Raw genomic sequence first — 20,800 nt, forward strand, 5'->3', positions numbered from 1 at the left:
AAGCTCCTCAAGAGTAGGTGTCATGTTTGATTGAATTTTATGTCCCTAAAACTAGTATAGTGCCTGTCACAGAAGAAGAAGCTTGGGGAAATTTGTTGAATGAATGTACAGACTATTATGTTTTCGTTCAAAACTATAATCTTTTTGAAAACATGCCATTCAACTTAAGCTTTTAAGTGTTTAATTGATAAGAGGGAATAAATTGTGATCAAGTGGAAACAGCTGCATCTTGCGGCATGAGGAAGGTGGAGCTGGGAGGCATCCTGTGTGTCATCTCTGCCTGCATTCACTCACATGTTCCACTGTGCTCAAGTCCTGCTGGATGTTCAGCTCTCACTGAGCACGGAAGGTTGAGATAGTCCCTGCTCATTCACACGGGGCCTGGGTTCACCCTCATGGCTGTAATCACACATGCAGGGGATGAGAAGGCTGAGCTCCAGGAGAACGTTTTAAGAGAAGAAGCTGCTTCCTTCCCACTATTTCCGGTCAGAACCAGGAGGGAGAAATTGTGAGTCAGGGGAATGTGTTAGAGATCACATGAGGCAAAAGGGGAGGAAAAAAGAAAACAGATCTTGTGTTTAGTAGGCAGTTTACAAGAAAGCATTTCTCAGACATCCCATGTAACCTTGATATCAGAGGGGAGCTTGAGGGGCCCCGGCTGAATCAGTAGTATTTTTATTTCTTTAAGGAGAACTTTAAATGGTTTTTTGTTTTTTTGTTTGTTTGTTTTTGCTGATCAATTGATTTTGATAACAATACCTTTGCGGAATCTCACCTATAACTAAAGTCCTGTGAAATGGCCAAGGTATATGTGGTGAACTCACTTTTGATGCCATGCGCGCCGAGATGAAGGAAAGATGGTTCCCCCTGGGAGTGGGTTTAAATTCAGGGTCATAGGTGGCTCCTGGGGGTTGTAGTTGCATAGAGTCACCCACCCTTGCACCATCCCAAGCTTTCATGACTGTTGGGTTCCTTCAATGCCATGTTATGCCTCGGGAGTCACCATGAGCTCTATAACCAAGGTGTTGAGGATGTTGGCACTTAACTGTCTCTTATTTATCTGACCAGCTTAGCTCTGCTTCTATAATGAACTCTAACCACAGGAAATCATGGTGTGTATCTTTATGTAACTGATGCGTTGCTTCTCCTGAATTTTCACAACATCTTAAAAATGATGGTTGATGTTAAAGACTCTAATGAGGTTATTTGTTGAAGCAATATATATTATAAAAAGACATGCACATGAAAGGATGGCCAGGGAAACCATCTCATCAGAGTAACAACCAGTTCCGTCCTTACCCTCCCTCCTCTGTTTCTTCCCTCCTCGTCCCCAAAGCTTCCTCTTCTCACGTGTAATGCCAGTGCTCTGTACAGTGTTCTGTTTATAGTGGTTTGAACGTTTTTCTGCCCATGTCTTTCATTGCTGAAGTAACTCACCTCTCTCATATCGACTCTTACCCAGGAGCCGCACTGCAGACTCTTTGATGTAGGTCTTTTCTGCATGGCAGCTAAGGCCAAGCTGTGGTTTTCATTGCATGATGCAACTTCACCCTTTTGGTTGTCGCCTCCAGGTTAACCAGATCCTTTTCCTGCATTGCCCATGCATGTCGCGTGCTTTCTCCCAGGGCCCGGACCTGAATGTGGTGAGCACTGGGTACATGCATGGATTGAAGCAGAGAGCGCTCCAATAGTCTGAAGCACTGGGATTTGGCATTCTCTTTGGATATCCTTGTGGGCCCCCAATTTGCTGTGATACCACAAAGGCCACTATCTCCCTTAAAAACTCAAGACTAGAACATTGGGAAAGAGAGAAATAAATCTCCTGTTTTTAGGTGTATGCTGAGCAAAGGCTAATGATAAGGAATTTAGAAGAGAGGGTCAGTTTTCCAAGTAACAGCTTACCTGATGATCAGTCTTACAAATTCCAAACTCTGCTGGGTGTGCCTAAAGTGACCAGTATTATGATACCTTATCACATCTTTCTGAACACTGTTATCTAGTTTGGTTTTGCTTAGATCTAATAAATATCTAAATGTATACACTTAAAATTAACACCTCTTAAGCTAAATGCTCTGGGAAGTACAATAATTGGCCTTTGTCTTAGTTTATTGTGTAGACAAGAGTGACACTAATTTAACCTCAAAAGACATGAGATGGCCGTGCTATAAAGGAATACCATATTCGTTGAAGCATGTTGGCGTTGCATTATTGATTAGTAATTGTGATCATTTTCTCTCTTTGAAATATATTTTTGCCTTAGGCCTGTCTAATGACTTTCTCTAAAACTGCTTTTCTTTTTTTAACATGTGTTTTTGTCCCTTGTTTTTTCTCCCTTTTATTTGCAGAATGGACTTTTTTAAAACATTATTGTCAAGATCTGTTTTCTTACTGGATTTTTTTGTTATTTCATAGAAGTAGATGCTTTATATTTTAGACGTAACTTGACTGTAAATTGAGAAAGATGACTGATGGGTGTTACCAAGCTTTGATAATCCTAGGGTAGAAATAGGAGTTCCCAGAGAATTCCCAGTGGTACTGGCTTGCTAGAGCCTCTTACATTAAAACTACACACTACACAGTCATAATGGCACAAAATTGAAGGCTTTGTATCTTGTTTTTATTTTTCCTCCTGAGTCGTGATTTCCTCATATCTGGGGGATTGAGTAAATTGAAGCTCTTTCCACACTGCTTTTTTCCCTGATTCTTTTAAACATATCCTATTCACCCTATAGAAAGAGACTTTGCTTAGAATTTCATAACATGTTCTTGTGGTAACCAGTATAAAGGTCCTGTGAATTGGGAGCATTCTCTTTTTGAAAGGAGCTTAGGCGGAGTTACAGTGCAGACCTGTGCAGAGCAGGTAATCCTGAACAGCTCACTGACATGCTCTCACTTCACCAGAGCTCTCCTCTAGGGGTTTGGTAAAGGAAACAACTGGTTCTCCTTTGTGATGTCCTTCAGTAAGGAGACCCACTCCTCTTTCTCAGAAAAACACAGTGCTTGCAGATAAGATGAAAGGATTTCCAACACCCAGCATAGGGTGAGGGTAAGCGGATCCATTCATGAAGGCAAAGGAGAAAATCATAAGAAATCAGCTTCCTAGGGGCATCCTGGGTCCCTCACAGGGATGTTTTTACTGTGATGGGAAGAACAACTCTAGAGAAAATCAGAGATACGGCAATAGAACTAAACCGGGAAACTGCAAGAGAAAGCAAGGAAAAGGAAACCTTACCCTGAGAGCATGTCATTCATGCTATTCCTTTCTAAATTTGGATCCAAAGTCAAGTGGACACCATTGGTATGGTGAAAAGAGCTATTATTTCTGAGGCATGAGCAGGAAAATTTTGATAAATAAGTGATTTCCAATGCTAACCAGAAGCAAGCAGGAAAGGAAAAAATGAAGGGAAGAAATGTTCCAGGAGATAAGAAGTTATTTTCATGAAGTAGTTAAGAAGGAAATTAAAAGAGTATATACTTGCAGGTATGTATATTGTATAATCATAGAATTTAATGAGATATTATAATTTCTCTGTTAATGATGACAATTTGTTTCCAAAGATAACTTGTCACATCTGATTTTCTGTTGGTCTCCACTACCCAGGTTGCTTTATGGCATTCCTAAGGAGTGACTACTGCTTTGTACTGAGCAGACTCATGACTTCTAATCAGCAACATCTCAGACTCTCCTTTTTGGCTGTGAGGCTGCTGGGCTCTCCACAAATCTCCTAAATAGGAATACTTACAAAACTTCCATGCCTCAGCTGTCAGCCAAAGACAGAGCTAAGACACAGCTATTTTATTGCCTTGTGTAATAAAGGTATAACTGTTTTCTATGCCAGATGTCAGAAAGACTTGTACTGGGTCTTTCTCTGTATCTTCTTGAAAAAAATTCTCAGCTGAAAAACAACCTCAGGATGTCAGAAATAGCATAATTATCTTTTAGCACCACATATAAATTTATGTGTAACTTTTAAGAAACACTAGTGTCGTAGTGGTGAATATCACATGTGACAGCATTTTCTATTCTTCAAAGTGAAGCAACAGATAAATGAAACAACAATTTCTTTACATAATTATTTTTCCCCAAATGCTCTTGGGCCTCCTAAAATCAGTGCCAGGCAGGTCTTCAGTGTTGGCACTCTTTGTCATTGTAGCTCTTTGATTGAGACCACTCAAGGGATTTTTTGCCATTCTGCTTGGGTCTAGAAGTGGCTGGGAGGTGGCAAAGGTGAAACTGTACTAGGTCTTAGGCTACTGGCAGAATATTGGAGTTCCTTGAAGAGACTAGGAAAGGGATCTGTCTCACGCATCCTCAGTATCTCCATCTGATTAGACCACTAGTCTGGGTGGGCCTGGCTATAGCATGAACAATTTCGGCTTCCCCACTCTAAGTCCTTGCAAGTAGATCTATAGCAAGGAGGCATTGCCAATGTGAGTCAGGATTACATCAAAGCCAAGGAGGAGGCCAGGGATGGGAGCATAGGGCATAAGCTAGGTAGGAGACTAGTGAGCTGACCAGGGAATGCCCAGAAGAATCCAAGACAAACATCTGGAGAAGAAGGCTCAAACAGAAGAATTTTGAGATCTGCACTCAGTAGCCACCCAAAGAGGTGCCACAATGATCTGAAAGCCTGTTGTGCTGTGGGAATCCCAACCTACCTACTCAATCTTGCCCTGACTGGCCAGCCTTTGTGAATAGAGGGCTCTTGCTTTTTCTTAGGCACCCTTACCATTCTCTATGCGATTATGAGAGCTTCTTATTTGGGAAGACTTGAGGACAAAATGCCTTGAAACTGTGCCCTCAGGCTGCTTCCTCATGCTTACTCTCTCCTTAAGGGACGGTGACACCAGGCAATTGGCCCCCAATGTCTGGGAGATGACTATCAGTTATTACTGGCTAGAGATGATTGTTTATGGGCCTCTTCATACATGTGTGGCAACATTTAATATCCAGAAAAAAGGCATTGGAGGCTGAACCTAGTGGTACGATGAATGCTCTATTCTTGCTTCCTCAGGTATAAGTTTTAGTAGGCATGAGAGGAGTATGGTTTCAGGCATTGTGTCTGGATTCCCTGCTTTCCATTCAGACCTGGGACTTCCTCTCTTCCCGCTTCTTCTCTCCATTTCTATTTATCTCACCCAGACTGTCATGTTTTGTGTATGGTCCCAGAGTGGTTTGGGGCTGGGTAGAGAACATGCATTTGTGCTGGAAGGCTTTGGATATATGAATGTGTGTGTATATGAGTGTGTGCCCACCCACTTGTACCACCCCACAACTATACATGGCTCACTGACCCTTCCCTTGAAGAATTCTCAGTCTGTTTTGTAGTATTTGTATGTGAGTGTGTATACATTAATTACTATTTGAATCATCTACTGCATCATGTCCTTCTAATAGATAAACAAGAATATATTAATGAAGAAACAGCTAGAGTCAGTGGAGGTAGGGAAATGAGAGAGTGAGAATCAGTCAGTTATGACTTCTCAGACAGTTCAGTGAAAACTAAAGCAGCATTCATTTGTCAAGTCTCTGTTTTATGTAGTAGCTTAATTGTGATTTATTAGATAAAAGTTGCTGGCAAATATGAACACTAATTCTACTCTGGTAACAACTGTGATTGAAATAATTGTAGTCTGTAGACAAGCTGGAGAAAACAATCCTTAGTGGGTAGGTTGTCTTGGATATCATTCTGAGAGTCCAACAGGGAAGAAATACATAATCTTACAGACCTAGAACTGGAAGAGACATTCAGAAGACATGTGAGTGGTTCCTCCCCCTGCCTCTCCTCCAGATCCACGCTAAGCCAACCAGGCAAATGAAACTGCCTCCATGGCTAACGACTTGGGAAAAGGAGAGTGCACAATCTCCTGTGGCCACCTGTTAAGGTGACTCATGCCTTTCTCTGTCAGGAAAGCTTGGTTAATTATTTAGTATTTATGAGACTGTGTGGCTGCCTTCATGGAAACAGAATTTTACTGGTGTTTCTTCTTTAATATTACCCAAAGTTGATGCTCTAAATGATAGAATCACATCAGATGTTAGCTCATTGCACACCTTATCGAGCATTTGAATTGTATTGCAACCCCTGAGAAGGAGGCCATAATGCGGATACAAATGGAAAAATAAGGTGTGAAGTAATTGATTCTATCAGTTTTTGTTCATTTGGATGATTGCCTTTTTTGGAGTTCTTCTCTAAATAGTTCTTATGACCACTGTAGTTATTACCCTAGTTTCTAGAATAACTATCACTTGTTCAGTGCTTAGTCTTTACTCATTTGATTTCATCCTCACAACAGCCCTCGAGGTTTGTATCCTTATCTCCAGTTTACAGATGAGAAAACCAAGGCTTAGAGAGGTCAAATTATTTGCCTACTGTCATTTAGCTAGCAAGCGATGGAGGTGGGATTTTAACTCTTCCATAGAACTTCAAAACTACCTAACGGCTACTCCTCTTTAGGTCAACTTGTAATGCTCACATTTTGCTTTTGATTTATTTATTTGGGTGCATTTGTGGCTGCAAAGATGTGGAATGAGGATGAGAAGGAGAACCTAAGCTCAGATAGTTTACTGAAATCTTGTAAGAAAATTTAGAAGAGCTCCATGAGAAAGTGACAGAGATTTCACCATCTGAGTTTCATGAAAACAAATTATCTATGTTTCATTGAGAAATCCAATGTGTAAGAAACTGACATATTTTATTCTCTCCATCAGCGATTTCTGTCATTTTCTTTGTCTCCTAGAAGAATACATAATTATTAGGACTATTCAGGTAGACACCCTGAGCCATACAACTGCTCTGAGGTCTACCGCTATCATTGTTCCAGAATTCTCCACATCACTCAAAGCTCAGGAAGACAGAGCACATAGAATTCTGAAGAGTAGTGAGGGTTTACATACGACCTCTCCTTTTGTTCCAATTCATTTCTACATGACACTTGTGAGGCACGTGATTGTGGCTATTGGATCACATCTCATCAGTTGAGGAGAGGAACAAATTAGAAGCCTGCTGCTGTCAGAAAGATTAATAGATCTATTGATACAAACTCATAACTGAAGATTTCTCAACAAAGCCATTTAACCAGTGGCTTGGGATTGTGATAGATCAATATCGCAAGTAACAAAAAGTGTTTTCTCTTCACATTAGAATCATTGCACGGTCTAAGAAAAGTGTTTTGAGATAAAACAAAGGGACCATTTTGATGTTGTTGTCATTAGTATTGATTAATGATTGAAACACAAACTTACCCATCAATGATAACAACATCTTAGAAGATAACTACTCCAGGTTGTTCTGGGATAAAGTCACGATGATAGTCAACAGAAAAGCCTTGCTTCTATTTGTTAAAACTATTAAAAACTACACAACTCATTGAATACATGCCCCACCCCGTGTAAACACTAAAAGCACCAATGTTGGAAAGATAAGCTCTTAAATACGTAGCTCTGAGAAGGTGATTAAAATTGGGGCACTAAGAAAAGCAAAAAGATAGAAAGCCTTCAACTTTGATCCTTTCAGGATCTGAGCAGTCCGTGGGTGCTGGCCAGTTTAGAGGGCAGTCTGCTACATAAAGATTATTGCTTTCTCAATGATTAATTGATATCATGACATTCACACTAAATCCACTATTGTTATTAGCTTGCAAGATATTTTTCTGAGACCTAAAATTATGTAAATAATAGTATTGATTTCTAATTTGAAGTACATTTTTTATAATTTTATATAATTTTATATATTTTATAATTTTTTCTAATTTTATAATTTCTTTGCCTCATAATCAGATTAGCTAGGTGCTTTTGTTCCTATTTTGTAGGCAGGAAAACTGAGACATTTTGCTTATCCAGTATATCCAGACATTACTAGGAAAATCTCAAATCACTTAGATTTACTCACTCTTGGTTCCAGCTACCTTCCATAGTATCCATGACTATATGATGTCATCATTTTTCTTTATTTCGATTGAATGGAATGGGATATGAAGCTTATTAATTGTCTAGTCTATAGTTAAAAGTATTCAAAGTATCTAAATATTATAATCCATCACTATGTTCATTCTTGTTCTTCTAAAATAAGAGAGGGTGAGAGAAAACTGAGGAACCTTGAGGATCATCCATCTTTAAGCAGATGGATAACTAGGAGTTATTCCTCTATAAGCAGAGAAACTTTCCCTCAGCAGAGGGGGTCAGGCTCTATGATGCCACTACCATTCAGGGTCCTAAGAAGGACTTCTGGGAATTAATAATGTCCCACAAGACAGTCTTTACAGAGCGGAGTTAGATACAGTTTGTACAGGTCAACTTCCTCTGAATTTTCCCAGGCCTTTTGACAAATGCATGAATTTTTTCTAGGGCAGTTTGACTTCCTCGATAAATCCATCAACCCCCATTGTTTTTGCATGAGCTCCATGCCAGGCTCTGTGGATAGCAGATACCATGTCTTGTGCCTCTTCCTGTTGCAATTCAACAGGAGAAGTGAGTTGGTATGAGAGAAGGGATATTGGGTCTCTGTCCCACCTCCACCACTTAGCTACATGATCTTGGTTAGGTTTCTGAGCCTCTGCTTCTCTGTCTGTGAAATGGAGATGATGACAAAATATTTACTTTGTTTTGCCAAGCTGTGAGGACCAAACAGAATAATATGTGTAAACGCTGTACAATTGCCAGGTATTATTATATTGAATTCAATACGAACCAACATTATGAGGCAGTTTAGAATTCCTTGCTCCTCATACCATAGGATTTCAGAGATGGGGGAGGTCAGTGAGAGCACAAGTAATTTGCCAAGCCACGCCTTTACGTTGGCCTTGAAGGCTACCTAAGGTTTGAACACAAAGAGGGAAGAGCATTTGAAGAGCAAAAGCATAGATTTAGAATTAGGAATATAGGAATGTGTGGGTCACATTCATGAAATCATGAAGACACCAGCTCATGGTAGCAAAAAGCACAGTAGAAAATAAAATGGGAGGTGGAGTGAGGCTAGGTGTTAGAGGTTCTTCACAGCCAGGCTTAGAGTTGATGTACGAGGCAGGAGAGAGCCAGGATGGTGGCTGAAGGATATCTTTTAATTAAATTAATCTGGCAACATTGCAGAGCTGAGACTAGGAGAAGGGTCTGGAATCACTAAGCTTATTGTATTGATCCGTGTCTTCAGTGATGGGGGCCTGAACTCTGGTGGTCCATAATCCTGGTGGGAATCGAGAAGCCTCCATCCAATTTAAAAAGAGACTAGCCACAAGAGTGAGGATAATTTACATGTTGGAAATTATTTCACAAAGTGCTGTTTTGTTCCTCAGCTAGCCCCTTGGCTCTCACGTGGTTATTTATTAAATCACGTTGGATGTTTGCTATTGTTGTTGTTCCTAAGCTGTTTAACATTTCTTTATCCCCTATAAATGGTGGTCTCCATAGCCTCTCCCCATCTATATTTTGCCATTTTCCTTTTAATCTTAAACTAAAAATGTGCTCCTCAGGCACTCTCTCATTGTTAATTGGATGTCATTGGTGAAGCTTGCATGCTGGTGTTGTAATTACTTCCCTGTATCGTCTTAATTTTTTCCCCCTTGTTCACATCTGAAACTGAAAATATCTGTTCAACACCTTGATCTCAGCAATTAGTTAAGTGGTATGCAGCTGGTTATCTGGGGGGTGGGCTCAAATGCTTAATCATCTCTATTCAGGTCTGAATGGGGATCTTCTCAAACAGTAACACTTGTGCTTAGTGTATAGTTGCAAGAAAGTTCTTCTGAGCAGTGGTTCTCAAAGTGTGGTCCCCAGAAGAGCAGCAGCATCTGAGAAATTGTTAGAAATGCAAATTCTTAGGACTTCATCCCAGACCTACTAAATCAGAAGCTCTGGGAGCTGGGGCCCAGCAACATTTTAACAAGCCCTCCAGGTGCATGCTGAAGTTTGAGAATCATGTCCTGGAGAAGTGTCTTCACAGGGTTGGGCAACCAGACTCAAGGAGGTAGGAAAACAGACCCAGAAAACAGCAGGAAAGTTTAGAGGCTGAGAAGAGAGGGCAATTACTTCCCTCTTGGAGATGATGCAGACGTCTAGAGGATCAACCGTGAGAAGTGGGATTTTTGTCCTTAGCTACCTGCCCTTTGAAAGTAAACCTGAGTAGCCATTGCTTGTCTCGAGCTTTAGAAAGACAAGTTCTTAAGTCAGTCTTCGGGAAGGACTGTTGGATCTTCCTGCTCAAGGGTTTTCATTGGACATTATATTGTTAAATGGATGAAGAAAAAGTATACTTCCTACTTTGGATGAGTCTTATTTTCCTCTATAGAGACATCTAAATACCGGATGTGCTTACATGATGGTCAAGAGGAATTAGGAGTTCGTCTTTCAACCTCCATCCTACACTGAACATTTATCCCGTGAGAGGAAGCTCTCCACTGAGGTTCTTTTGAAGGTGCCCCAATCATAGAGTCCTGGGCAAAACACTAAACTGGTCTAAGGTTTTAGTATCACACTAGATCTGTGGACTGTGAGAGCCTAGGAATGAATAGTCCATCAGCTTAGCAAGTATCCTGTGTCCTCTAATTAGTAAGTCATTAGTTAATCAAGAACAATTTAGGGAAAATCAGTTTGCTACTACTAGGATCAGAACTTCCATCCATATTTTAGCTTTTAAAACTCCTCTTTTTTTTCCTTTTGGCAACGTATGCCCATATAAAGTCTATTCTGATGTGGGCATACCTTGTCAGAATGGCAATCCAAATTTGTGAGTAATCCAGAGTCACTTTGCTTTATAGTTTAAAAAAAGTGATTTCTCTTGTAGTTTTTGAAAGTTCTGTGTATCTAGACAAGGAACTCTATTTTACACAAAAAGGAAGAGGAATTTCTATTTCATTCTCCATCCTACAATGAGCATTAATCATTAAGATGAAGTCTCTTTAGGAGGGAAATAAACCCTAGCTGATATAGCCAACCCTTTTGTTGTTGAATTATGTATTTTCTTTTTATAAGATCAATGAACTTCTCCATGGGTTGTTTCCATTTGGATAATGAAATGATGGAGCTTTATAATCTCACTCCGTGGTCTCTGATTGGGTAAGCTACTGTACTAAAGGCACTCGGAGGATTTATCTTGGAGGGGATCCTAATAAACAATTGTGTTGACACTTGAGAAAACTAGGCAAGACATTTCTCCTTGGACTGTTATGGCTAGCAGGAAAGAGCTAAAGGGATAGAAAACAAACTCCCTGATCACTCTGGTCATAGCTGGGTCCTAGGGCTTGGCTCTCTTGTCCCAGAGCTTCCTGCGTCTCTCCCTGCTTCATCTCAGCAGAGTGTGCTCATATTATTGGTGAACTTCAGCCAGAGGAAAAGCTGCTGGCACCAGCAATGTAATTTACTCCCTTTATTATTTCAGCTCAAAGTCTAGGACTCAAGGCATGATATAAAACAATGATTAAATCAGTTCTAAATTTTTGAAAGAAAGACTAGAGAAAAGGTCTATTATAGTTTTGGCATTGGTCTCTGTAAATCAGGGGTACTGTTGAGAAATATTTTTCAGCACAGTGTGCTTTAGCATCCAGCCCTCTCATTGTTGCCTTTGGGTATGGGCAATATAAGAGGGAGCAGCAGAAATGACAAGGAAGGCAAGAAACAATGGAAAGAAGCTGCTACAGCCTGCTTCCTTATACTCTAGAACATCTGCTTCCACTTATGTTGAACCAAAATATCCTCAATGGCATTCAGCTAACATCTCTCCCCCTACTATTCCATTCTCTTCCATAGCCTAGCAAATACTTTCCCTAAGAGATGTATTTCAGTGTTACTACCAAATTAACCACAGAGGCCATGGAATTAATAGAAGCTTTGGAACTCACAGGAACCCCAAATATGCCACCAATAACTATGGCAATCAAAGGTTATTGTTTGGCTTTGATGATGTGATATTGGGTTTTCCATAATAGTCTTGGGAACCAAGACTTTCCTTCTGTCCCCTTACTGTGTACACATCAATCTTGATGAATACAAATTTAGAATTCACAGCTTAGTCACTGCAGGCAAGAGTGAAGACGTGAGTGCAATGTTTACCAACAGAGCTCTCCATTCTCACTCTCTTGCTTACTTTCTTACCCACACACCCCATTTATTCTTCAGTAGCACATCATAGCAGTGGCTTACATAGCACAGAGATGCATTATGTCTTCATCCGTTGGAATCTATAGTGGGTTTCTGGACAACCTAGTTCATGTACTTCTTTTCACTGCAACTAGAGTGGCTAAGAACTCTGACACCTGTGGGCCTTTTGGGTCTTGTTCTTGAGTTAAACAGAACTCTCTCATGGCTTGGGAGTTGCAGAAGTGTCCTGTATTAACTCTAGATCTGTATTTTCCTTTTTTCATTCAAATTAACACCTATATAGGAGAGCAGGCAAAGAGCAGTGGTAGGCTGTGATGTTTTAGCTTCTTTTGCTCCTGTCTCCTTTCAGCATTGGACTAGGCAAATTCGTGCTGTCTTTCTGCCCACTTCCCTACTTTAGTGAAAATCCAGCAGTTGTCTTTTTTTTTTTTTGTAAAAGAACTATTTTTCAGTGTGTTTTTTGTTCAGTCTGCTTAGTTTGTAAATGCAAACATAGATTCCTCTTAATGCTTGTCTGAAGGTTTTTCCGTGTATTTGTGATTTGTGAGATTACAAAGGGCATGTTTGACTTGTAATGGAGATGAAGAATGGATCAATTCAGTGCATGTAATATGATCAGAGAGTCCCACGGACTCACCCACCATGCCTCTAAGTGAGCCCTGCATTCCCGTACTGCACAGATTCCTGCCTGTTGAAAAACCAAGCATTATCCTTATAGAAGTACAACTATACTAACTGGTATTGCATACAGCAATTTCCAAAGTGGTGATACTAGGAAATCCTCCATCCTCCATTTCTCAAGCTAGCCCTCTCCTGGCCCAGAGGTCCATGTTGCTTCCCCACTGGGGAAAGTATTTTGCTTCTCCCTCTCCCCCTGCCCCCTTCTCTCACCTCACCTTCTTTATGTCCCTGGCCTGTTATCATTTGCTTACCAATAACAGTATACTATGAATTTTCATTCACAGCTTTGAGATGCTTATGAGGCTTTCCTGCTCCCCACCCAGCCCCAAACTTGGGACTTTTCACACACTGATCCTCTGATCAGTTTGATGTGGGAAAGCACGCAGAAGCCACGTACCAGTTTGTATAGTAGTACCCTTTTGACCCGCCTACTCTTAAACAAAGTAGAGTGTGCTGGGGGTTTGCGTTGGCTGCTTGACACCCACAGAGCCAATTAACCTGCATGCCGAAAAAAGAAAAGCAATTAACCCTTAGAGTACTGCTTCAGCATTTTGTTTTGTGGTCTTCACTGTCACCAGTTGGGCAATGCTTCTTTCCTCGGATCAGAGAGCTGTACATAATGTCCACACAGTCTAGTCAGAACACCAGCCAGGATCTTCTCCTCTACAGCTTTCCTGAGATGCTCCTGGGTCCTTTTTCATTAATCAACTAATGGCTTTAGAAATGTCCAAAATATAGCCACTGTGTTTGATTGACAATGGGCTCCACTTCCAACGTGCTGGAGGGTGTGAGGGACTGTTTTTAGCTTTGGTCTGTGTCCTTTAAAAGAAAGAAGTCAGTTCTTTAAGGGTTAATATGAAATTAAGGGATTTGTTGGTCTCTCCTGCTTGTCCTTCTTCCAGGGTGTCTGCATGATCCTCTTTAGATTCTTAGCTCAACTGTTGAATGATAATAAAAAATAATATATATATATAAAATTACGAAAACAAATAAAAGAACAAAAGACTGAATGGTTGAATGGAAAGATCCCTTGGCAATGCTTGCTTGATTATCACAGGGGGTAGAAAGACCAAATGTTTGATTCTATGGACATTCATTTTGTCCTCTACCCTGAGCACCAGCACTGCACAGCCTTGTGGAAGACTTGATGATGCTTTCCATTTACCTCTTGTTTTTTCTTCTTCCTGTCTAATAGCCCAATAGAATCCTGCCAGAATTTCTACAAAGATTTCACATTACAGATCGACATGGCTTTCAACGTATTCTTCCTTCTCTACTTTGGCTTGCGGGTAAGTTTGCGCAACCCCGCTCGGTGTTGCAATGGGGCATGCAAGTCTTGTCCGCAGGGACGATTCCCCGTCAGCGTCTGCTCTCGCAGGGCAGATGAAGCCCAGTGTTTCCAGGGGAGACAGCAGACCCGCATTCTGATTTTCAGGCTATGAGAGAGCCCCTTCTTTAGCTCAGCATTCTCTGAAGTACATGTTAGTTTTGTTCCCAGGAGGAGAAATAGGGATTGAAATCACCGTATACCTCTACTGGTTGACTGTTTCTCTTCCCTCTATTCAAACATGAGTGCATTGTTTCTTTAAATAGAAAAAAAAGCTTTCTATTTTTAAAATTATGTTTATCAGTGCTCACTTGGCTGAATCCTGAGAGAACAGTTGTGAGGGTGAAATGAAGGGGGTAAATTGGCAGATTTGGGGACTTATACTAGACTCTGGTTATGAAGGGAGCTGTTCAGAATGTAGATTATAGAGGTGTGCGTGTGTATGCTTCCGTGCATGCCATGTGTGTATGCGTGTGAAGGAATGCCTACATGTATGCTTTATTTACAGTTATGTTTACTTTAGAGAGTCTAATGAAGGTGAGATCACTCAGCCTTCCCTATGGCGCTGTTGAAAACCACGTAAAAATATACTACCTGATCTGTCTCTAAAGCTAACAGAGCATATAGTCACGCTCTGAAAAAGGCTGTGTATTGGAATTCTAGGACAAAAATAGCATGTGAGTTGTGTAGATATGAGTAGAGCGTAACATTTCCCTCTGGAACCCATGAAAAACCTAAAGATACCCTTTGGCAAAAGAGTATAGTTTGAATGCTGGCACCGTGCTTCTCATTTTTCTCTCTTTCTTTTTTTTCTTACCCTCAGTTTATTGCAGCCAATGATAAGCTGTGGTTCTGGCTGGAAGTGAACTCTGTGGTAGATTTCTTCACGGTCCCCCCAGTGTTTGTGTCTGTGTACTTAAACAGAAGTTGGCTCGGTAAGTCCATCTCTTTTCTTTGTCCTGAGCCATGGCTGAAATATAGAATCTAGGGTGGATCAGAGGGTTGGGCTGTCCCCACAGAAAGAAAGTTTTCTGTATTACTGTGAACAGCTCTTAGAGTTTTCAAAGTTGATGGTGACAGTTCTCTTTCAAGCACTAGCCCAGAAGGATTTGCACAGTTAGTGCTTCACGTAATGCAGTTTTGTCATTGTTGAAGACTAGTGGTCATCACTGTCACAGCCAGGACCTCTATGTTCATGCTTCTGTCAATTTTCATTCAGGAACATGGAATTAGGACTAGACAAAGAAGCCCACAGGGACAAAACCAACTTTCCAAGTAGCTGGTTCAGGTGTCCCAAAGGCCTCCATGCCAAAGTTAGCTTCTGTCTGCTTCTTAGTTTTCTGAAGAGTGGGTCCAGCATGCTTTGTTTATGTTATGAATTCCTTTGTTGGACAGGCTAAGGTAAAGCATCTTCAGTCACCTCTCGTCTTGAAGGAGGTTGAGCTCCCTTCCTGTGTTAAAGGAAGAGCTTTTGCTGGTGCTGTATTCACATCTCACTTCCTATATCTACTTGGCATGTCACTTCCTGTATCAGGACTAGGACACTTTGGTGGGAAAAGTAACTGCTAGCTCAGAGGATGGCTGTGGCAGCCAAAGGCTCAGAGAGACAGCTTCAAACGTTCTCTTTGCTATGCTGAATACTTTTCTAAAAATGTTCCTGCTGCCACATAGACCACTGGGGAAGAAGGGAGGTTGAAACAGGTCTTGGAGGACTATTTGTGGGTTCCTTCTGTCTTTCTTTTTTTTTAAATTTATTTTCTTAACCTAATATTTTTCAAAGTAATATATATGTATTGAGTCAATATAAACATTCAAAGATATATAAAGAAAATATTAATCATCTCTTCCCCCTACACCCATCACTGCTTTCTCCCTGGGATGTTCAGTGTCAACAGTTTCCGTATCTTTTATGCTCATTCCAACACAAATCAACATGGATGTGCACCTATAATAGTGTTATACAGCTGGTGGTCTTTGTACCAAACAATCGTATCAATCACATTGCACTGCAATTTAGTTTTCCTGCTAATTAATAAATGATGGACATCCCTTCAGCTCTGTAATAATTCACTTTGTAACAGTAGCGCGAGGTTCTATAAATTGTTGTACCACAGTTTATTCAGCCATAACCCTAATGTTGGGCCACCTGGTTGTTTTCTTTTGCCTTTTTCTTCCACTCTAAAGCATGGTTTCATAAACACCCTCATCCCCATATATATACAATTCTATTTCTACTGATAGTTCCAGGTTCCTGGAAGAAGACTTGCTGGATCAAAGAATATGTGTATTTTAGTCTATACGGATATCGTTGGACAACTTGCCAAAAATGTGTCAAGATATGCTTCCACTAGCAATATGTTTTGATGTTCTTGCTATCACTGTGAATTTATTATATACCCAGTAGCAAGTATTTAGGAAAGCGAGCATACTTTATATATAATGTATGCAATGATCACCTATACACATATATGTGTGTACCTCTATGTGTGTGTGTGCATCCTTTAAGGTTTCTAATTTCTACTGGTTATTAGAATTATATTCACTTGCTCAGTGGAGAAGTTTTCACCCTTGAGGTGAGACGTGCTTGCTTTGATTGGGTTTTCTAGCCAGCATGATGAGACCATTAGAGCCGCACACCAGTCTCAGAAACATCCTGAGTATGACCTAACTGTGCTCAGGTCCCAAGGCTCCTGGCTGCCTCAGCTTAGCTGGTAACTGGCTTTGTGATTTGGGGAACTCGTTTTTCTGCACTTAGCCTGTTGCTTTTCATCTATAAGATAAAGGCTAGGCTACGTGATCGCAAAGGTTCTTGAAAGGTTCTGAGCTGAAGCTCAGAAAGTCTAGACTAAATTACCTCAGTCTTCACACTTCGTGGATCTGAATTTTATGTCTGGGTCCATTCTCTCTTGGCTCCTTGTGATCCTAGATGATTGAGGGGATGCCCTCATGCTTGTGGTGGAGACATCCCTCCTCTGTGCGAGCAGATCTCGCCCCGGGTGAGAGTGTGGAGCCGAGTCTCCTTGTTGGGAGGGAAATATCCCCTAAAGCATCTTAGGGTCAGGAGAACCTGAATGTTTTTAAATCCATGCCTCTTTGTGGATGATTTAATCCTGATTTTTGGAGATGTGTTCTGATTTAGTGAAAATTTATCAAAGCAAACAGTCAAAAGGGAAGAAACAGAACAAAAAGGAAAAGGAAAGAGTAATGAGATACACCTTTGCATCAGCTGTGGTTGCTCTTCAAAAGAAATATCCTCTAAAATGTGCTTCAATTTGTTCATTAATTGAACGAGATTTATTAAGAACCTACTATGTGCCAGGCCCTATTCCAGATGATTAGAAAACAACAGTGATTAAAATACACAGCATCCTGCCCTCTGACATTGCAGTGGTGGCAGCGAGGGGAACAGGAAAAAAAAGAACCTAATAAATAAGTACATTATGTAGTATGTTAGAAAGCGTAAGTGCTATGGAAACTCAAAACATAACTTTTGGGGTCATGAAATAGTAATAATAATAATAGCAAAAATAACAACAAAAATAACCTTTCTCCTCTGTAGGAGAAGGCACCTTTAATGAAATACTTTTGGTTCTTTGGTAACTAAGTCCTCTTGGGTGAAAAGTAAACCTAGTTTGCCTGTTATGGAGGAAAATTCAGCATAATATTTCAAGGAGGTTCCCATGTCTGATTTAATACACAGGCTATTACATTGTGAGACAATTATTGTACTGATGATGATGCCAGAGATAAAATGAACATTCCCGTGAGGTATGGCTTATAGTAGAAGGAGTAATCCCATTAAAAGGGGCATTTCAGGAAGTGCTGCCCTCCTCTAGGAGAATGAAAAGGTGCCGCCTTCACTGGCTGAAGTTTGGGATAAAATGCAGGAAACTGAATCTATCTTGCACATACGGCCGGAGCAGTGCTGTGAGCAGAGGGCAGTGTTATAGCAGGCTCCTTGGTGGAGAAAAAAACAGAATGAATGCCACAACCCCCGCCCATACCTTTCCCAGAGCACAGCCCACACCACATTTGATTTCTTATTGTTAGTATGTCGTTGCATATTATCTAGTATAGTATTTAGTTACTTTATCGCATGTATCATCTTAGTGCATTTGACAGTGTATTAATAATAACAGCCAGTATTTATTCTGTTTCTACTATGTGTGGGGCACCCTGAAAAGCCCCTTACATACATGAACTCGCTTAATCTTCAGAGCAAACCTGTGAGCTAGGAATTATTTTCTCCATTTTGCAGATATGGAAACTGAGGCTCAGAGATTAACGATAACTCTCTGTCCAAGGTCACAGAGCCTGGGAGTGATGGAAGGGATGATTTGCCCAGGTTTGGTCTGACTATGTCCATATTCATGCTGTTCTTCTGCCTCTGTCCTTACCCTTGAGAGCTTTTGGGTTTTGAGGACTGGTTGGACATGACTGAGCTGATTTTGATGCTTTATGTTGGCACCCTTCCATCTCTTCTTACTCATAGAGGGTGTCACTTCAGGCAGGAAGGGAAGGGAAGAGATCTTTTTTAAGAACACACATCCTCATGTCTCTTCTTCGCCTTCCCACTCCTCCTTGCCCACCTTCAGTTTCTAGAGTTGCCACCAGGATCAGACAAAGACGTAGAGCTAGGATGGTGTCTCCTGAGTGCCAGGAGACTCAGCAGCGTGGGGACTGGGCCTGCTCCATGTCCTCCATCAATAGAGCACGGTGGTCCAGAGTCAAGCTTTGGGCTCAACCACCTCAATTCACATCTTGCTCAGCCACTTGCTAAGCCACTTGCTACTTTGAGCAAGGTCATTTTACCTGTCTTAAACTCAGCTCTCTCACCTGTGCAATGGGGGTAATTATAGTACTCACCTCCTAGGGTGGTAGTGGGGATTCAGTGAGGTAACCTGAGTCAAGTACCATGTGCATTGGACACAATCATTACCCCTGGCCTTTCTTTCTAACCTATCATATTTTAAAGTGCTAGGGAAGAAAACAAACCAGAATAGAACCAAAAATAAGCAGTGAGATGTGAGGACATCCATATTGGCAGGCAGCAAGTCACTGCTTATTTTAATTCCCGTTGCCACATACCAGCTTATTCATTTTTGTTTCTCACAAATCCTTATCCTACCTCACTAAAATAAATGGGCCTTGACATGAGAGATGTGTCTTATTTTGAGACTTGAACACTTTCTGGGGAGAACTCCTTTGTTTGTCTCATCCTTTTGGGAACTGTATCCCCAAGGTAGTCAGTGGTCTGTGCCTCCTTTGTATATTTATTTATATGTTTTTGTTGAGGGCTACCTTGTGTGGTGAAAGGAAGAGAGCAGAGAAGAAATAATAATGCCCTCCCTGGCCAGTCAGCTAACTGGTTTTATTGAGCACATACTGTGTACTCAGCACTGGCATGAGAGGAACACATGCATAGCCACCTTTCCTAGTTTTTCTCACACCCATCACCGCAAACCTCGGCTGAGTCCCCCTAGAAAACCTTTCCTAGTTTTACTATGACTTCCAACATTGTCCCCTCTTCTCTGACTGATGAAATCAGGGTATGGTAAGGAGCTGCAGTCACTGGAACTCTGGTTGAAAAACTGCAAAACTCGTTCTCTACCCCGTGTTAGACCTGGCCTTGCACCTTAGACCCTTCAGCAAACTTTACTAGAAAATAGAAAACTCTTCCAAAAAATAGAAAAACGAGTTAGTGCCCAGCCACAGGGCAATTAAAATGATTTAGGATATCTGCTTATAACTGTATGCCTGGGCAGTCCCTTTTTGTGTCAAAAATGATAAAAACAGGCTTATAAAAAAAAGTACAGGTCCTTCAAGACAATAACAACAAAAGGACAGAATAGTTTCTGTTTGAGACCAAGGTTTCAATCTAGATTTGGAACCAGAATAAACACACATGCATCAACAGCAGGTAACACTACCCGCTGTATAATTAAGTCCAAAATTGCAAGGCACAGGCTGTAAGAGCTGTGGGAGTTCGGAGGAGAAAGAGCTCACGTGGGTGGAGGGAGGTGAGGAGGCTTCTGCCAGAGGCTGGGACTCAGCCGAGGTTTGAGGTGATGGGTGTGAGAAGCAGAGAGGGAAGTTGTGAACATTTCTGGGGGAAGAGAAGCATTTCTGAAGGGAGACAGGATGACAAGTGCCCATGAATGATAATACCCTCCTAGATAAGGAAGCATCTTTTTTGTGTGCCAGGCATGAGCCTCACAACCCTGTAAGATGGGTGTATGTTTCCTCTTGCTGCAGTAATGGATTGCCACAAACATAGTGTCTTAAAACAATACAAATTTATCGTGTTACAGTTCCATAGGTTAGAAGCCAACATGGGTCTTTCTGGGCTAAGGTAAAGTGTTTCACGGCTGTACTCCTTTCTGGAAGCTCTAAGGAAGACTCCATTTTGTTGCCTTTTCCAGCTTCCAGAGGCCGCCCACATTCCTTGGCTCACAGCCCCTTCCTCCATCTTCAAAGCTGGCAATAGTGGGTTGAGTCCTTCTTGTATTGCGTCTCACTGATCTTGCTCTCTATCATCACCTCTCTCTTATTCTTTTTTCTGCCTCCCTCTTCTGTTTTTAAGGACCCTTGTGATTACATTGGGGGCCCACCTGGATAATCCAGGCTAATCTCCCCATATTAAGGTCAGCTGATTAGCAACATTAATTTGTCTCCTACATTGATTACCTTTTATCATATAA

At 41.1% G+C, this 20,800-nt stretch overlaps 1 protein-coding gene across 7 annotated transcripts in view; it reads left to right on the plus strand.

The window, feature by feature from the left end:
- The window catches only part of KCNMA1 (potassium calcium-activated channel subfamily M alpha 1), a 713,595-nt gene that overhangs the window by 400,154 nt on the left and 292,641 nt on the right, over window positions 1-20,800 (plus strand). For all 7 annotated transcript variants that reach the window (XM_046653011.1, XM_046653014.1, XM_046653010.1 and 4 more), the window contains exons 4-5: window positions 13,968-14,061; window positions 14,923-15,034. In XM_046653011.1, coding sequence (XP_046508967.1) covers window positions 13,968-14,061; window positions 14,923-15,034 — 206 coding nt within the window. The remainder of the gene's footprint in view (window positions 1-13,967; window positions 14,062-14,922; window positions 15,035-20,800) is intronic.

This window comes from Equus quagga, chromosome 2 (assembly GCF_021613505.1).
Source record: "Equus quagga isolate Etosha38 chromosome 2, UCLA_HA_Equagga_1.0, whole genome shotgun sequence".
Lineage (NCBI taxonomy): Eukaryota > Metazoa > Chordata > Mammalia > Perissodactyla > Equidae > Equus > Equus quagga.